The sequence below is a fragment of the Somniosus microcephalus genome, chromosome 3 (genome assembly GCF_052327205.1).
Source record: "Somniosus microcephalus isolate GS21.2 chromosome 3, FLI_Smic_1.0, whole genome shotgun sequence".
Classification (NCBI taxonomy): domain Eukaryota; kingdom Metazoa; phylum Chordata; class Chondrichthyes; order Squaliformes; family Somniosidae; genus Somniosus; species Somniosus microcephalus.
The window spans coordinates 141,476,260-141,496,528 of NC_140989.1; the positions used below are offsets into that span (position 1 = coordinate 141,476,260).

General features: G+C 42.4%; 1 protein-coding gene across 2 annotated transcripts in view; it reads right to left on the reverse strand.

Moving 5' to 3' along the window:
- Positions 1 to 11,556: 11,556 nt before the first annotated feature.
- Positions 11,557 to 20,269, reverse strand: part of LOC147121444 (1-phosphatidylinositol 4,5-bisphosphate phosphodiesterase beta-4-like) — a 911,912-nt gene continuing 903,199 nt past the window's right edge. For both annotated transcript variants that reach the window (XM_085981700.1, XM_085981698.1), the window contains one exon: positions 11,557 to 14,357. In XM_085981700.1, coding sequence (XP_085837826.1) covers positions 14,289 to 14,357 — 69 coding nt within the window. In that variant the 3' untranslated portion in view covers positions 11,557 to 14,288. The remainder of the gene's footprint in view (positions 14,358 to 20,269) is intronic.

The window sequence follows — 20,269 nt, forward strand, 5'->3', positions numbered from 1 at the left end:
CTGTATGAAAAACAAAAAACAGACAAAAAACATTTTTTTTGCTGGAAATCACAGCAGGTCCGGCCGCATCTGTGTAGAGACAACCAGCCAACGACGACTCGAGTCTGGATGACCCTACGTCAGGTGGGGTTACATGTAGCGTGACATGAACCCAAGATCCCGGTTGAGGCCGTCCTCATGAGTGCGGAACTTGGCTATCAGTTTCTGCTCTACGATTTTGCATTGTCGTGTGTCTCGAAGGCCACCTTGGAGAATGCTTACCCGAAGATCGGAGGCTGAATGTCCTTGACTGCTGAAGTGTTACCCGACTGGGAGGGAACACTCCTGCCTGGCAATTGTTGCGCGGTGTCCGTTCATCCGTTGCCGCAGTGTCTGCATGGTCTCGCCGATGTACCATGTTCCGGGGCATCCTTTCCTGCAACGTATGAGGTAGACAATGTTGGCCGAGTCACATGAGTATGTACCATGTACCTGGTGGGTGGTGTCCTCACGTGTGATGATGGTATCTGTGTTGATGACCTGGCATGTCTTGCAGAAGTTGCCGTGGCAGGGTTGTGTGGTGTTGTGGTCGCTGTTCTCCTGAAAGCTGGGTAATTTGCTGCGAACGATGGTCTGTTTAAGGTTAGGCAGCTGTTTGAAGGCGAGTAGTGGAGGCGTGGGGATGGCCTTAGCGAGGTGTTCGTCATCATCGATGACATGTTGAAGGCTGCGAAGAACATGGCGATGTTTCTCCGCTCCGGGGAAGTATTGGATGACGATGGACGTCTCGGCACTCTACACCAGTATCCCCCACGATGACGGCATCGCTGCGACAGCCTCAGTACTCAACACCAACAACAGCCAATCTCCAGACGCCATCCTACAACTCATCCGTTTCACCCTTGACCACAATGTCTTCACCTTCGACAACCAGTTCTTTACTCAAACACACGGAACAGCCATGGGGACCAAATTCGCACCCCAATATGCCAACATCTTCATGCACAAGTTCGATCCAGACTTCTTCACTGCACAGGACCTCCAACCAATGCTATACACCAGTTACATCGAATGACATTTTCTTCCTATGGTCCTACGGCAAAGAATCACTGAAAAGACTACACGATAACTCAACATGTTCCATCCCACCATCAAACTCACCATGGACTACTCCTCAGAATCGGTTTCATTCTTGGACACACGAATCTCCATCAAAGACGGACACCTCAGCACTTCACTCTACCGCAAGCCCACGGACAACCTCACGATGCTCCACTTCTCCAGCTTCCACCCCAACCACGTTAAAGAAGCCATCCCCTATGGACAAGCCCTGCGAATACACAGGATCTGCTCAGACGAGGAGGAACTCGATGGACACCTACAGACGCTGAAAGACGCCCTCGTAAGAACAGGATATGACGCTCGACTCGTCGATCGACAGTTCCGACGGGCCACAGCAAAAAATCGCATAGACCTCCTCAGAAGACAAACATGGGACACAACCAACAGAGTACCCTTCGTCGTCCAGTACTTCCCCGGAGTGGAGAAACTATGCCATGTTCTTCGCAGCCTTCAACATGTCATCGATGACGACGAACACCTCGCTAAGGCCATCCCCACGCCTCCAATACTCGCCTTCAAACAGCCGCCTAACCTCAAACAGACCATTGTTCGCAGCAAATTACCCAGCTTTCAGGAGAACAGCGACCACAACACCACGCAATCCTGCCACGGCAACCTCTGCAAGACATGCCAGATCATCAACACAGATATCATCATCACACGTGAGGACACCACCCACCAGGTACATGGTACATACTCATGTGACTCGGCCAACGTTGTCTACCTCATACGTTGCAGGAAAGGATGCCCCGGAGCATGGTACATCGGCGAGACCATGCAGACACTGCGACAACGGATGAACGGACACCGCGTAACAATCGCCAGGCATGAGTGTTCCCTCCCAGTCGGGGAACACTTCAGCAGTCAAGGACATTCAGCCTCCGATCTTCGGGTAAGCATTCTCCAAGGTGGCCTTCGAGACACACGACAATGCAAAATCGTAGAGCAGAAACTGATAGCCAAGTTCCGCACTCATGAGGACGGCCTCAACCGGGATCTTGGATTCATGTCACATTACATGTAACCCCACCTGACATAGGGTCATCCAGACTCGAGTTGTCGTTGGCTGGTTGTCTCTACACAGATGCGGCCGGACCTGCTGTGATTTCCAGCAAAAAAAATGTTTTTTTGTCTGTTTTTTGTTTTTCATACAGACCCCAGCATGTGCAACATTTGACCCCTTGTGACCCCACCTCATTGTTCTTTGATGTAATGTTTTCCTGACTGACCTGTTTGGACACCATCCACATCTTTGATTGCTGTGATTATCTCTCTGTCGAGGTGTGATAAATGGCAGTTAGAAAGATTACCTGTAATCATCTGGCATTATTCTCTGACTATATAAGCTGTGTCTTTATGCACATCTCCACTTCACCTGATGAAGGAGCAGCGCTCCGAAAGCTTGTGATTTCAAATAAAACTGTTGGACTATAACCTGGTGTTGTGTGACTTCTTACATTCCTCTGATAAGCCGTCCTCCCCAACAATATCCAAAGTGGTATATGTTTTTGAGAGGGGGATGGTCACAGGGGACCCCTGCACTACCTGCCTGCACCTACTACTCTGCCCGGTGGTCACCCATTCTCTTCCTGCCTGTGCAGCCTTTACCTGCGGTGTGGCCAACTCCCTAAACGTGTTATCCATGACGTCTTCAGCATCGCGAATGCTCCAGTATGTATCCACTCGCAGCTCCAGCGCTGCAATTTGGTCTGTCAGTAGCTGCAGCTGGATACACTTCCCACACAGATGGTCACAAGGGACACAGGAAGTGTCCCTGATTTCCCACATAGCGCAGGAGGAGCATATCACGAGGCCAAGCTGTCCTGCCATGACTTACCCTTTAATTAATTCAAATTAAATTAAATCAAATCAATCCCACCAATTACACTACAATTCAATGATATACTGAAGGACCCTGGTTTACCAGCAGTCCCCACTACACCACAGACACCCTATAAACTATAAACCACAAAATTTAAGTTTGGAAAAAAGCAGAGAGAAATACTCACCAATCACTTACCTGCTTTCTGGTGACGTCACACTTCGATTACTTTTCACTTCTCTCTCTCCCTCCCTCTGAGCTCAGAGATTGGTAAGTCTACCTGCTCCTCGCCTCTTTATATCACCGCTGCTGCCTCGCTCCACACAGGTCCACCGCCGCTGTGGGCCTTACCTGCTCCTCGCCTCTTTATGTCACCACCGCCGCCTTGCTCCACACAGGTCCGCAGCCGCTGTGGGGCCTACCTGCTCCTCGCCTCTTTATATCACCGCCGCCACCTCGCTCCACACAGGTCCACCGCCGCTGGTGTCCTAGCCAACATTTATCTTCCACCTTTCATCAACTTCAGCTCATCCAAAACTCTGCTGGACCTTATCCTAACCCACACTAAGGCCCGCTCATCCATCACTCCTGTGCTCGTTGCCCTACATTGGCTCCCGGTCCCCCAGCATTCAAATCCCTTCATTGTCTCACATCTCCCTACCTCTGTAACCTTCTCCAGCCCTACATCCCTCTAAAAACTGTGTTCCTCCAACTATGGCCTCTTGTGCATCCCCACACTCCCTTTACTCCACCAATGGCAGTCGTGCTTTCAGCCATCTGTGCCTCTAAACTCTGGAATTCCCTTCCTAAACTTCTCATCCTCTCTCTCCTCCTTTAGGACCCTCCCTTAAAACCTACATCGTTCACTAAACTTTAATCTGCCCTTCTTAGGCTCAGTGTCAATTTTTGTCTGATTCTGCTTCTGTGAAGTGCTTTGGGATGTTTCGTTACATTAAAAGCACTATATAAAAGCAACCAGTAACGCCAAAAAAGAGACAGATGAATTGGTCAATCATCTCATTCCTCATTTTGGTACATTCTATGCTCAAATTAGCTGCCACTCGTACCTACAAAACAACCCATAAGCAACCCTCACTCACAAAAATCCAGAGTGTGCCTTTACAAGCCCAGTATCTGGGTAATTGTAGTAAGTCCAGGAGTTGAACAGAAACCATTGTCATTGATTCAGTTCACTGGATATATCATGTGCCCTTGTATTATTGAATTGATTTCAGAATGCAGTAGATTAAGCACTCTATTAGACTGTGGCTTAGACTATGAACCACTGATTCATTTATTAATAAAAAGTAGACAAGGACACAGTGGAATATAGAAAGTAACAAACAGTCGCATCTCCTGCCCTAAACTTATAGTAAAATTGCACCTGATATCCTTTATAAATGCCCGTATATGGAGTTCACTATCTCCCCCCTGCCCTCCCCTTTCGAGGACCCTTCAGCCTTTGTCTCTCTGATGGCTTCAGAATAACTTCTGGATTGGGGCGAGTCAGTCAGGACATATACTTTGAAATGCCTTCGAAGTTCCACCCACAACAGAGAAAAATTAAATTGAGGGTATTAACACATTAATGTCTCCCTGATATATACGGCGACATACATACATAGCTGTTTCTAGTATATCAATCAGTCTAGTTTATTTTCTTTAAGTGAACCTGGTTTTTAACTCTGAAGGTACTGCAGAGAAGACAGAAAAAACAAAAAATGTCATGGACAAAACACCGAAGGCACGATTGCCAATTGTGTGGGGAAAGGAAGGGGGATGCAAAGGAAGCCAGAGGAATGGAGCATTCGGGGACCAGGGATGGTGTGGTTGGATGAGGGTGCAGATATGGGAAGGGGTGGGGCCATGACAGGGTTTAAACACAAGGTCAGAATTTTAAATTTGAGGCATTTGGGGGTCTGGGAACCAATGTAGGTGATTGAAGACGGGGGGGGGGGGGCGCGGGTAGAATCGGGGAATAGGACACCGGCAGCAGAGTTTTGGATGAGCTGATGTTTACAGAGGGTAGAGATGGGAAACTGGCCAGGAGAGCATTGGAATAGTTGAGCCTTGAGGTGACAAAGGCATGGATGAGAGTTTCAGTAGTTAATGGACTAGTGGAGGCGGGTGATGTCACAGAAGTAGAAGTAAGCGGTCTTTGTGATGGAGAGGATATGAGGTCAAAAGCTCAGCTTGGGTCAAATACGATGCCAAGGTTGCAAAATGTCTAGTTAAGCCTAAGACAGTGGCTGGAAACGGAACTGGAATTGGTGGCCAGGGTACAGATTCTGTGTCAAAGGTTGCAGAGAGATCGAAGAGAGATAGTGCACCATGGACACAATCACAGAGGATGTCATTTGTGACTTTGGTTAGGGCATTTGCAGTGCAGTGATAGGGGTGGAAACCTGATTGGAGAGATTCAAATATAAAGTTGCAGGAAAGATGGGTATGGATGTGAAAGGTGACAACATGATCAAGGACTTTGGAGAGGAAAGGGAGGTTGGAGATGGGGCAGAGACACCCCTTCCCTGGCTTGCTGAGCCATTTGTGTTAGTGCTGAGGCATTTTTCCCATTTGTTGAGTTTAGGATGGGAATTCAGCTTTAAGAGCTGCATATTCACATTTGGGACTTCTTTGTAATGTTAAATATTTTTTAAAAGACTGAAAACTGCATTGTTTCACTTCATTTTGATCTGTGTTGCTTCAGTGCGCATGGCCCCTTTAATTCTCAGGCCACTTCATTGCCCACTAGAAAGGCTGGGTTTGCTTAGAGTAGATAAGTCGCCTGGTCCCGATGGCTTGCATCCCAGGTTGCTAAGGGAAGTGGGGGAGGAGATAGCGGAAGGGCTTGCCATAATTTTCCAATCTTCCCTAGATGCGGGGGGAGTGGCTGAGGATTCGAAAGTGGCAAATGTGACACCGTTGTTCAAGAAAGGGTGTAAGGACAATTCTAGTAACTACAGGCCAGTCAGTTTAACATCAGTGGTGGGTAAAGTTTTAGAAACAATAATCAAGGAAAAAATTAACAGGCACTTGGAGAGGTTTAAGCTAATTAAGGAGAGCCAACACGGATTTGTAATAGGCAGATCGTGTTTGACTAATCTAATTGAATTTTTTGAGGAAGTTACAGGGAGGACTGATGAAGGGAATGCAATGGATGTTGTCTACATGGATTTTAGGAAGGCATTTGACAAAGTACCACATAGAAGGTTGGTTAACAAAATTGAGGCTCATAGAATAGGTGGATCAGTGGCAGCTTGGATAAGGAATTGGCTTAAGGACAGAAAACAGTGAGTTGTGGTAAATGGCTGTTTTTCAGACTGGAGGATGGTAGACAGTGGTGTTCCACAAGGATCAGTGCTGGGGCCACTGCTTTTTTTGATATATATAAATGACTTGGATATTGGAATACAGAGTAGAATTTCTAAATTTGCCGATGACACCAAACTTGGGGGTGTTGCAAAAAGTGAAGATGATGCCAATCAACTGCAACAGGACATAGATAGGCTAGCAGAATGGGCAGACAAGTGGCAGATGGAATTTAATATGGAGGTGTAAGGTGATTCATTTTGGCAGAAGGAACAGAGAGAGACAATATACACTTAATGGCACAGTTTTAAAGAGTGTGCAGGGACAGAGGGACCTGGGAGTTAATGTGCATAGGTCCCTGAAGGTGGCAGGGCATATTGAGAGAGTGGTTAGCAAAGCATAGGGATCTTGGGCTTCATAAATAGAGGTATTGAGTACAAAAGTAGAGAAGTTATGCTGAAAGAGCTACTTACAATGTTAACAACATAGGGAAGTTAGGTGGTCAGCAATTTAGTGGGAATGGGGTCAAGACGGTGGGCAGACGGTGAGCCTGATGGACAAGATGAGCTTGGAGGGGGCATGGGGAAGTTAGGAGGAAAAATTATAAAATGACACCATTTCAGGGCTAGGACAGGGGGGAGCCTTAGAGGAGGTTTGGCTTGGTAGGCAATGGGAAGGGGGCAGAAGGGTGTGGCACAGGCAATTGAATGGATGGCCACAATCTTAGTGACAAAGGTGTCCATGAGTTCCTCCCATTTGTTGTTGGAGGTGACTGAGGAGGGGGCAGGGGAGAAGCGTTTAAGGAGTCAGTTGGTAGTGAAGTAAAGATTGAAGAGGCTATCTTCGCTTTCCAGGATGATCCTGGAGTAGTGGGTGGTTTGGTGAGGCCCAATAGTACTCAATGTGATCAAGCCAGAGCTGGTGATGTATGGTTAAACCAGCTGTGCACCAGATAAACTTAGGTCCGCACTTCTTGGACTTGATGGAATAAAGATAGGGGCCATACCAGAGGAACAAGTGGGATGAGAGAGAGTAAAGGTTTTACTACAAATCTGAGACAGGTAGCACACATCCAGAGACCTGGGGTCAGCTTCTACATGTATGCATAACTTGCAGCTCCACCTCTCTGCCACCTCTATTGACCTCTGCACTGATAGTAATTTCCATTCTATCCTATACAGCATTATAAAGGTGTGCTTTTATGCTGTGGCTTAAAATATAACTGCTCCCTTAGTTTAAAAGGGTGTAAAATATCACTTTGTGTTGGCCAGTGCTTACGAATGATAAAAGCATCTTAAACATTTAGCTAAGCATGGACACTAAGATACACATGCATAATTAGAATTCTAAACATGCAGGGCCTTGTGGGAAACTTGGCATTTTCTTCCTTTTTGTGCCGGCATTATGCATAAGTACTGTGCATTTCACAACTGGAGTTCCAAACATTATGGCAGTTGTATCAGTTAAAGTGGCTATTTAGCTACTTGAGAAGTATGAATGAAGCATTATTACGAATGCAGCATGATTGGCTAGTTTTTTATTACTCCTGCTAACACAATTGGGTTTCACAAAATCACCCTCAGGTAAGTAGAGCTCAGCTATCATTTTTGCAGTGATTACATTTTTCAGAAACAAAATATAGGCATTAATAATTTCATGCTATGGTATTTTGACTGCAGAAGTTTTCTCTTGTAAACACAGTCATAGCAATTCATAGTCATACAGAACAGAAGGAGGCCATTCGGCCCATCGAGTCCATGCCAGCTCTCTGTAGAGCAATCCAGTCAGTCCCACTCCCCCGCTCTGTCCCCGTAGCCCTGCAAGTTTATTCCCCTCAAGTGCCTATCCAGTCTCCCTTTGAAAACATTGAGTGTCTCCGCTTCCACCACTTCCGTCGACAGCGAATTCCAGGTCCTCACCACTCGCTGTGTAAAAAAGTTTTTCCTCACGTCCCCCGTGTATCTCTTGCCCAAAACCTTCAATCTGTATCCCCTAGTCCTTGTACCATCAACTAGACGGAACAGCCTTTCTCCGTCTAGGCTATCCAAACCTGTCATACTCTTGTACACCTCTACCAAATCACCCCTCAACCTCTTTTGCTCTAATGAAAACAAATCTAGCTTCTCCAACCTGTCCTTGTAGCTAAGATCCCCCATCCCCAGAACCATTCTGGTAAATCTCCTCTGCATCCTCTCAAGGGCCTTCACATTCTTCCTAAAGTGTGGTGACCAGAACTGGATGCAATACTCCAGTTGTTGCCTATCCAGCGCTTTATAAAGGTTCAGCATAACTTCTCTACTTTTGTACTCAATACCTCTTATTTATGAAGCCCAAGATCCAATATGCTTTGCTAACCACTCTCTCAATGTGTCCTGCCACCTTCAGGGACTCCCAGGTCCCTCTGTCCCTGCACACTCTTTAAAACTGTGCCATTAAGTGTATATTGCCTCTCCCTGTTCCTTCTGCCAAAATGCATCACCTCACACTTCTCTGTATTAAATTCCATCTGCCACTTGTCTGCCCATTCTGCTAGCCTTTCTATGTCCTGTTGCAGTCGATTGGTATCATCCTCATTGTTTGCCACACCCCCAAGTTTGGTGTCATCAGCAAATTTAGAAATTCTACTCTGTATTCCAATATCCAGGTCACTTATATATATATAAAAAAAAGCAGTGGCCCCAGCACTGACTCTTGGGGAACACCACTGTCTACCACGCTCCAGTCTGAAAAACAGCCATTCACCACAACTCGCTGTTTTCTGTCCCTAAGCCAATTCCTTATCCAAGCTGTAAGAAGTCACACAACACCAGGTTATAGTCCAACAGCTTTATTTGAAATCACAAGCTTTCGGAGCGCTGCTCCTTCTTCAGGTGAAGTGGAGAAATGCATAAAGACACAGCTTATATAGTCAGAGAATCATGTCAGATGTTTACAGGTAACCTTTCCAACTGCCATTTGTCACACCTCGGCAGAGAGATAATCACAGCAGTCAAAGGTGTGAATGGTGTCCAAACAGGTCAGTCAGGGAAACATTACATCAAAGAACAATGAGGTGGGGTCACAAGGGGTCAAATATTGCAGATGCTGGGGTCTGTATGAAAAACAAAAAAACAGACAAAAAGCATTTTTTTTTTATTTTTTTGGCTGGAAATCACAGCAGGTCCGGCCGCATCTGTGTAGAGAGAACAAGCCAATGTCGACTCGAGTCTGGATGACCCTGCATCAGGTGGGGTTACATGTAGCGTGACATGAACCCAAGATCTCGGTTGAGGCCGTCCTCATGGGTGCGGAACTTGGCTATCAGTTTCTGCTCGACGATTTTGCGTTGTCGTGTGTCTCGAAGGCCACCTTGGAGAATGCTTACCCGAAGATCGGAGGCTGAATGTCCTTGACTGCTGAAGTGTTCCCCGACTGGGAGGGAACACTCCTGCCTGGTGATTGTTGCGCGGTGTCCGTTCATCCGTTGTCGCAGTGTCTGCATGGTCTCGCCGATGTACCATGCTCCGGGGCATCCTTTCCTGCAACGTATGAGGTAGACAATGTTGGCCGAGTCACATGAGTATGTACCATGTACCTGGTGGGTGGTGTCCTCACGTGTGATGATGGTATCTGTGTTGATGATCTGGCATGTCTTGCAGAGGTTGCTGTGGCAGGGTTGTGTGATGTCGTGGTCGCTGTTCTCCTGAAGGCTGGGTAATTTGCTGCGAACGATGGTCTGTTTGAGGTTAGGCGGCTGTTTGAAAGCGAGTAGTGGAGGCGTGGGGATGGCCTTAGCGAGGTGTTCGTCGTCATCGATGACATGTTGAAGGCTGCGAAGAACATGGCGTAGTTTCTCCGCTCCGGGGAAGCACTGGACGACGAAGGGTACTCTGTTGGTTGTGTCCCGTGTTTGTCTTCTGAGGAGGTCTATGCGATTTTTCGCTGTGGCCCGTCGGAACTGTCGATCGACGAGTCGAGCGTCATATCCCATTCTTACAAGGGTGTCTTTCAGTGTCTGTAGGTGTCCATCGCGTTCCTCCTCGTCTGAGCAGATCCTGTGTATTCGCAGGGCTTGTCCATAGGGGATGGCTTCTTTAACGTGGTTAGGGTGGAAGCTGGAGAAGTGAAGCATCGTGAGGTTGTCTGTGGGCTTGCGGTAGAGTGAAGTGTCATCGATGACGACGAACACCTCGGTAAGGCCATCCCCACGCCTCCACTACTCGCTTTCAAACAGCCGCCTAACCTCAAACAGACCATCGTTCGCAGCAAATTACCCAGCCTTCAGGAGAACAGCGACCACGACACCACACAACCCTGCCACAGCAACCTCTGCAAGACATGCCAGATCATCAACACAGATACCATCATCACACGTGAGGAGACCACCCACCAGGTACATGGTACATACTCATGTGACTCGGCCAACGTTGTCTACCTCATACGTTGCAGGAAAGGATGCCCCGGAGCATGGTACATCGGCGAGACCATGCAGACACTGCGACAACGGATGAACGGACACCGCGCAACAATCACCAGGCAGGAGTGTTCCCTCCCAGTCGGGGAACACTTCAGCAGTCAAGGACATTCAGCCTCCGATCTTCGGGTAAGCATTCTCCAAGGTGGCCTTCGAGACACACGACAACGCAAAATCGTCGAGCAGAAACTGATAGCCAAGTTCCGCACCCATGAGGACGGCCTCAACCGAGATCTTGGGTTCATGTCACGCTACATGTAACCCCACCTGATGCAGGGTCATCCAGACTCGAGTCGACATTGGCTTGTTCTCTCTACACAGATGCGGCCGGACCTGCTGTGATTTCCAGCCAAAAAAAAAAATGTTTTTTGTCTGTTTTTTTGTTTTTCATACAGACCCCAGCATCTGCAATATTTGACCCCTTGTGACCCCACCTCATTGTTCTTTGATGTAATGTTTCCCTGACTGACCTGTTTGGACACCATTCACACCTTTGACTGCTGTGATTATCTCTCTGCCGAGGTGTGATAAATGGCAGTTGGAAAGGTTACCTGTAAACATCTGACATGATTCTCTGACTATATAAGCTGTGTCTTTATGCATTTCTCCACTTCACCTGAAGAAGGAGCAGCGCTCCGAAAGCTTGTGATTTCAAATAAAGCTGTTGGACTATAACCTGGTGTTGTGTGACTTCTTACATTTGTCCACCTCAGTCCAACTCCGGCATCTCCACACCTTACCCAAGCTGCCACTGACCCACCTATTCCATGAGCCTTAATTTTGTTAACCAGCCTTCTATGTGGTACTTTTGTCAAATTGTGTGATATGTACGATGGTTTCTTTAGTAAAATAACACTGTAGCCAGTTAAAGTCACTTCTTATTTTTGTTGTTTATTTATAATGGGGTACAGAAACTATAAAATTGTATTAAAGAATCAAGAGAACATTAATTAAGAGTTCATGATTTTCTACCTTGTAATTTGACAAACAATATAAATATAAAACACCTTCACCAAATCTCTCTCTCGCTCTCTCTCTCTCTCTCTCTCTCTCTATATATATATATATATATATATATATATATTTAAACAAAACCAATACATGTAAGTGATACTTGTAAAACAGCCTGCTTTCTCAGCAAACCTACATAGCTAAGTATATAAGCAGTAGGACAGTCACCCAATATAAAACATAACAGCCATTTAAAGACAGTATCTACCAGCAAACAGAATTGAATTTGTCTTTTTCAAACTATATACCCGAGTTGCAGAATTTAGATAATTCCAATATTTTGACATTGCACTTCATTTTCTTGTGAAAGCAGCAATTCTAGTACCCACTTGCGCCAGTTAGGTATATCAGTGGCACATTCAAAGGACCATTACAGTAGTACACAATACATTTTAGTAATACCACCTTACATATACGATACCATAATTGATATGTTGTAAAAGCTATTTGTTTTAGAGGGTAAAAATGGCTTGCTGGAGAAGAATCCCTCAAAATGGCTGATAACATGAAATTGCATTCCCAGAAACAAATATATTCTTAGCAAGTCTGCAAGTATTACACAACCACACAGCCCTTAAGATAATTGATATGCCTTAAAACACATTTTGGTCTTAAATGATGTTATAGTACTAAATACATATTTACATACAGTATTTCATCGTGATATATTTCAGCATTTCTGTTCTGTCAGCAAGTGCCTTCTGTTGTGTAATGCTATGGACATTATTGGAAAATCTGTTTGGGTCATTAATGCATGTCATCAGATAACAGCATTTGGCAAGAACACTTTAAATGCTATTTAGATGCAGATTTGACCCCCTCCAAAAGGCATTATATAATGAAATAAAATGGTGCACTATTAGCGACGCTGAACTGCAAATAATTTTTATTTTGCTTAATGCAGCATCACGAAAGATGTTCTTTTACTTTACAGCTAAAGACATTGTCATATAAGATCCGGGATTGCTCAGTACTTTACAGGCTGACATGGACAATGTTTTGATTGCCCAACATTTTCAAATTTTACTCCAATAAGCACCATATGCTTAAAGTAAAATAATTAATTGGTCTGGAGTGATGTGTATTTTTATTTCACACATGCTGGTTGGACTACAAGAATCTTTGCTACAGTAGTTCCAAGCCTCAGCAAACTTTGTTGAATACTTTGTTATCTGTAAATGATTAGAAACAGATGTTCTACATTCCTGCACCAGTGTAATATAACATATAGTTTTTTGTTCACATTATGTGCTTAGAATATTAAATAAACTCCCTGATTCAACATTTCTCATCTTATTTATTTTCTTGTTTTGATGATAAAATACATTAGCTTCAGTGTGCATCCATGTTGTCCTTATCCTGTTCACATTATTGTATATTGCAAAGTAAGAAAACTAGTGGTGGTGTATGTGTTTTATATATTTTTTTAAACTTATGTCTATCAATATTCTCAACAAGGGTTTTCCCTTACCAACAAGTACCTGATAAAGATCTATAGATGCATCCTGGACAGTTCCAGGTGCTGGAAATAGCCAATTGCTTTTAGATTGATTCACTGGTATCAATTTTGGGAATACTATCAAAATACATGTTAACTTCATACTTTTCCTGACAAAATACCAGTATTTCAGGCAGTCTAATGTTGATGGGCAGCACAATAACATCTCTAATGCAGTACAAACATGCAGTAATCCATTGTAAACTACAAGCCAGTTAGTTACTTGTGCAAGACCATGCGAAGAGATTTGTAATCAGAGGAACATTTAAATTAATGGTGAAACAATTTTCTGATCTGGAATTACTACGTTTAGTTTGGTGTGTAAAACCACTATTTACGTGATATTTACCTTTATCTTGATCAATTCTGATATTTTGTGTTGTGCTAGAAGGGTCATAAGGTCTGGGTTAGGTTTTCTATTTTTGATAAGCAAGATCTTATATTTGCAACCGTATTTAGTCCCTGGATGCTCCAAATTGTGAGGAACATTGTATGTTGCAATCTTACATCAGTAGTTGTGGGCAGTACAGAGGTCTGGTAGATAGATCATCATTGTTGCTGCCTATGTTATGACTCTATGACTCTAGGTCTAGACCTCTGAATATTTATTGGCAATGTATGCAGATTTAGATAATGATTACACAGGATATGCAGACTTCTTGGCAAATGACAAAAAGTGGTTGAAGTGTCCTAACTTGTTTAATGCTGTTTTCACTGTGTACATCATTTATATTTCTGTGACCTCCTCCATGCTTTGATAGAGTAGCCATTGTCCATCCTATGGATATTAATTAAACAAAACAAAATCGTAACACTGTCAGCATGGCTTTACTGACTTCCTTTACCAGAAGACGGTGATTAACATTAAATTATTTGGACACGTAGTAAATAGAATCAACAACCTTTAAAGTGCGCATGACTTCAAAGCCATTCATATCAGTGTATGCAGATCCTTTGATACTGAAAATTGCTGGCTACAAAAGATTTGTGAGGTAAGAAGAGATGGCAAAATTGTGGTTAGTATTGATAGTTAGGACATTACTATTCATCATATGTCTGACTGATGCATTGGCCTCAGTCTGTTTCTGGGGAAGTCAGACCACTGTTGCTGGTCTGCGAGCCATCTCTGTCTCCAGCTTCACCATCTGCCGCATCTCTTTTGCCTGGGGGAGAAAACAGCATTATTCTATTTTACAGTTTTAAAATGGTGGGCTAAGAATTAATATACATAGTTCTTTTGATAGTAACAAATCCGTCAAATGGTATTGCATGTTTTGGACATAGTAATATGATCGTAACATGAACTATTTCTAGCCAAAGGGGTTTTTTCCTTTTCAAGATTAGGATTCATAATATTATTTTCAGTCAGTTGGATGCTAATATTTTTAGATGCTTCAGTTAGACAAACAACAGTTTTTCTTAGATAGTTGTATTATTAGCTCAAAGCGTGAGTAATGTAATGAACCTTTTAAAATAAGTTGAAATAAAATAAGTTGAAATAAAATAAAATGGGTTGGCTTTTTAAGACTGAGATGAGGAGGAATTTCTTCACTCAGTGGGTTGTGAATCTTTGGAATTCTCTTCCCCAAAGAGCTGTGGATGCTCAGTCGTTGAGTATATTCAAGGCTGAGATCGATAGATTTTTTGACTCTAAAAGAATCAAGGGATAAGGGGATTGGGCGGGAAAGTGGAGTTGAGGTCGAAGATCAGCCGTGATCTTATTGAATGGCGGAGCAGGCTTGAGGGGCCGTATGACCTACTCCTGCTTCTATTTCTTATGTTCTTATGTAAGTTCCTCTCAACCAATTACTATTAAAAAAAGTTGCATAATCAACAATAATGAAATTTGCAGATATTCAGCACATATAAAAACAGGATGACTTTGACTAGAGTGCAAATTTCTTACTTGTGAAGTTGTTGTAAAGTTTGTTACAGTATAAAGGGAACTTTAAATAGAGAAATGGCATCAATGGCCTGGAATTTGCAGTTGTAATGACGGCATCATTACTGTGTAAAACTGACAGCAACTTCTGGCGTCTGCGCATGTGCAGTTAAATGGGGAAATCTGGAAGTTGCTGTCAGTGATACCCTGCTCTTCCACAGGGTGCGTTGTTGCAGCCTTCGCAGATGCAATTAACACAGAATCATTGATTTGATTTCAACTTTTTATGCACTATTCTCACTGCAAAAACCAATGAAAATGTTAAGCCTTGTTCAATCAGGAGTAACTGAGTTTTTAATGCCGTACTAAGTCATAATTACTGCTGAACAACCTCTCTGGCCCTGAAAAACTAATTTTACATGTGTGGAGTCTCAGAAGAACATTTAAAAATTGCATGATTTTTAAAATAATAAAATATATATATATTTTTTAAGTTTATGATATTTCAATGATTAAAATGTGAATTATATTCCATGCTTTTTTCTTCCTGCTTTGCTGTCTGAGAATTCTTCAATTTGATTGGCTGATCAGCCTGCTTGCTGCCTGCCCTGTTGCTGGATATCTCAGATCCCCTATAAATGGCGCTAAATTCAAAGTGACGTCGGAATAGAGGAAATGTATGCTCTAGAGCCCGCTAAATCTTTGTTGGCAGATTTTTGCGAGGTCAGCGGCGAGTGCCGCCCCTTCGCCGTTGACCGCAAAATCTGGGCCATTGTATTTCATTGAATTAGATGTGTGAACATTTAATAAATGTTCTTATTGTCCACAGTTTTCAGTACACATTATTTTTAGCAGTTTAAGGACAATATTTACAAAAATAGCAAAATATGGTTTTTGATACCCAGACATGAGGAGAGTTCAAATGTCTTGAGACCTGCTCCTCACAAACATGCTCTCGGGATACTTATCCTTTTAACACAGCAGACATGCTAATATCAGTGGGCCCCTTGCAGGACTGTCCAAACTACAGATTGCTGACTGCCTGTATCGGCGAACCCTAGTAATCCAATCCAGCAAGCCCACGAAATGCAACTGCATTTTTGCTTACATTTCTCTCACTAGTTTGTCCTGTTTGAATTTTGTGTGCATCTGGAGCTTTGCCAAGAACTGTTTGTTAGCACTGTTGCCTCATTGATGGACAAATCCCAAATCAGAACACTAAGATCTGATAGTAGCAATAGCTTGAGATGTATGCAAATTAATGGTAGCGATGATTTAAACTTTATGTGGGGCCAGCTACATCCTGTGCACCTAAGCAGCCTACAAGGACAAGAAGCTTGGACACTGATATACATGCTCTGACGTAAGCTGGAGGATCTCTGTCTTGGTGTTTTAGTCAAAGTTTTGCTGATGTTTTCACAATGTACAAAAGGTTTGAGCCTATCCGCAAGATCCAGGATCAAGCTGTGAAGTGGATTTGTGGCAAAAAGGCAAAATAGTTGCAGAGAAAGAGGGCTCTGGCCTATACCAATCAATCACCGAGAACCTTGGAGTGGGAATTAGCCTCATGGTGGCCATGGCTCTTTGGAAAGCTCGTCACATAAAAACTTGGATTAGGCAGTTGGTGACAAGTAAGCCTGCTCTACAAATAAGACTCAAATGTCAAGAACAAGATGATGACTGGCATGTAGTAAAATGTCCTGTGTTGGTCACCTACTGGACACCTGTGTGACCAAAAATAAAATTGGGATGAATCTACCTATTTCCTCTTCATTTGTTTTCATCCATATTCTGTGGCATAACCACTTCCAAAGCACTATTTTTAAGCAGAATACTCCTTCTGTCCTTGGATCTTAGAAAAGGAACCTAAAGATGAAGAACTGTTCAGCCAATCTTTTGAACAATACAAGATTAAACAGCTTTGTAGATAGTGATAGTCCTAGTGAACCCAGAAAATGCTTACTGCTCTAATTGAGTGACAGAAACTCCTCGAGTGAAACCTTTCCATTAACTTATAATAAAGCTACATACAATTCTCCTACCCATTTCCAATCTCTGCTTAACCTACATTATGTTCTCTGTAGGACATAAATAACTGCCTTATTTGTCTTTTCTCAGGGTCCAAAAAGTACATAGCTTTACGCATATTTACACTGTGATGTATATTCATTGTCTCTGGTGCCTAAGAAACACAAAGACTACTTGTATGATAATGTTCTATGCCTGGGAGAAACTTGAGTTAGATTTTAATGGAACCCTACTTGAACATCTGCTGTGGGTGGGTGTGTATGTGTGTTTGTGTATGTGTGTACATACACACGCATGTACTTCTGTGAAGGAGGATGGACAAGGGAAAAATTCGCACCCAAAGCATATAATTTACTGATCCTCCTTCCTTACACTACAACAATATAAAAGGTGCTTCTGTCCACACATAAACTGGCTCAAACAAAGAATCATTTGCAACATATTGAGGTGGACTTTCAACTTGCCAACCAGGTGTAAAACTGGCATTGCGGATCGGCTGTCTATTATAGAAACTGCCTGATTTTCAATTCCATTGAACTCATTGTTTAGTTCGGAGAGTGAGAGCTTGAAGGGACTTAATTTTTAGGTATATTACAGAATGTAACTTTAACTGGGTATCTCTACTTATAGTTAAAAAAGTAACATATTAATGTATTTCAGGCAGGAGAAGACCATTGTCCAATCAGCCTGTTCAACCAATTATCCCCTTTTCTCCTGTGAGATATTTTTATACCTGGAGTTTCTTTATCTTCATAGGCCACTTAGATGCATATCGTGGAACCTCAAGGAATACGTATAAAAGTTTAAATAAGAATCCCAATAATTTGCATATTTCTCAAAATGGAATACCTTTGGTTGTCTATTTCCTTTGTGAAACCCCTTAAAATTTCCTGTTTGACCACCAGTGCTGGCAGCTTATTCTATTCAATCAACTTTTTGCAAAATACATTCTGTCTGAATTGCCTGTTTAATTTACATTTTCTTGTAGTTATACCCTCTGGTTCTGGAATTCTTTATATGGCAGAAAATCTTACATTGCCAACTTACTAAACCCTTTCATAACCTTGTATAAAGTCTCCTTTTAGTATTCCCTTTTCAAGGAAAAAAAAGTCCCAGGATACAAAATCACTCTTCAGTGCAGTCTAAGCTCTGGTATTAGTCTTCTAGCAACTTGATGTAGGGGACCAAACTAGATCAATTAGACTGGAGAGGTCTAAGTAGCAATGGGACCCTAAATCCTGGTTTGAGACTCAAGGATGTGGAGGTGGGCTAAGCACACGTGCAATTCATATACAGTAGAACCCTTGTCATGACCCTGATACCAAAAAGAAAGTCACTTGCACTTACTGTTATAACTTGTGTCATCAGTGTTCTTGTAGGTGTGATGACCTCCATCACTTCCACCCTCCCCCCATACTTTTGCTCTTTAGGTCCCCACGTAAAATATTGTGCTACTTTAGATTGTTTTATCTAGGACAGATTTTAGCATAAAAGCCATCATCTGTTCGCCTAAGCAGCAATAATTACAGTCATTTCCATCACATAACTCAATTTGTATCTAGGTCAGAAAAAATTAAAAAAGGAAGGAAATGCCATGTCAAACCAATATGCAAGTAAATTATATAAAAAGACATTTGAACAAATTACATAAAAGATAATGATGTGGATTAGATCTATTGGGTACTCAAATTATTCCTATTTCCATAATGCTATGATTCATTTTACCCATTTTCCTGCCCGAGAATCATTTGAAAATATTCCTGTTACCATGGCATAGTTGAATTATTCTGAGAACGAGTTAACAGTCAACGGCGACTATATTTTAAGGTATGTCTGTTAAATGTGAAAAATAATTTAATAGTACAAATTGTGCTAATATTATTAGTGCTATCTGTTAGGATTTCAATATAACAAAGACTCTTAAATTCTTCTATAGCTTATAATTTAAAACACAGGATATTTTAAATTATATAAATTTCATTATTTTCATCTGGTCATGAAATGTGGTGTCATTATTAGATGTAGCTTGCAAACTGAGACTGTAGTGCTTCCTCATGTCACTAAGGAGTCCAATACAAAGGTTGGAGAACCAATGTTTGGTGCTACTGAGTTAACGAATGCAGGTTGAATCCTTGGTGCTGTTGAGTTTCTGATCTTGTCCAAGGTGCCGTGGGAAAGTCTCTCTGTACCGCAGGGAGGGGATGAGGACAATCAGATAAAAAGTCACTCAGGTGTAAGATAACAAGGCGAAAGAGTGTGGAAAATGTCTAATTTAATCATTTATTTCAGAGTAAGAGAGTAATCACTCATCTTCATAATAGAAGGGTTTGAAATAACTACCTACGTTACATCTGTCATGATGCAGGTTAAAATGACTGACCAGTTGGTTTCAGTGACTTTTCTACCTATTTTTCCATGGAAGTGTCCACAAACTTCACTATGAAAGTGTTTGTTTTCTACAAGCTGATTAACATGCGTGCCACGATAAAAAAAAGCAGACAAGTAAAAATATCTATGCTCCTAAATAATTTCAGCACCCTCTGGGCAATAGTGAAAACAACTGTTGAGACAGTTTGAGGGAAAATTTCCGCAAGCTGGAGAAATGCATAAATGGCCGTTTCTCCAGGATTTCTGCCAATCTGTTGTCAAAATTACATTGGGAGATTGTGAGAAATTTTATCCCATTATGTTTCCACGCATGGATCCTTTTGTCTTGAGTACAGTTTTATTATTTTTTCATCATCTTGCAGAAATAATGGTTCCTTATTTCAATACAGTATATGGTAGAGAGAATTGATTCTAGTTTTGTTGAAGGAATCAATGTCTGCTACTTGTAAGCCACAATGACAACAGACTGAGAACAGTGATAAATTGGCATAGTGCATTAAAAAAAAATCCTACTTGTGTTGCTGAATTTTAATCTGTTTACAAAATGGTGATATAATTAACCCTACATAAAATAAGACTCTGTGGACCGTAAGAAAATGCTATGATTTATAGTTTAAGAGGTAACAGCCTTTGATTGTGAGAAGCATTTATTTTCCTGTATTGTGTTTTTAATGTGATTCTTGGATCTTTTTTTGTAAAACCAATGGTAGGCTGGAAAATGCTGAGGCTGTTGTGTGTGAATAAGATGATATGTGATTTACTGCCTAAGGTAAATGT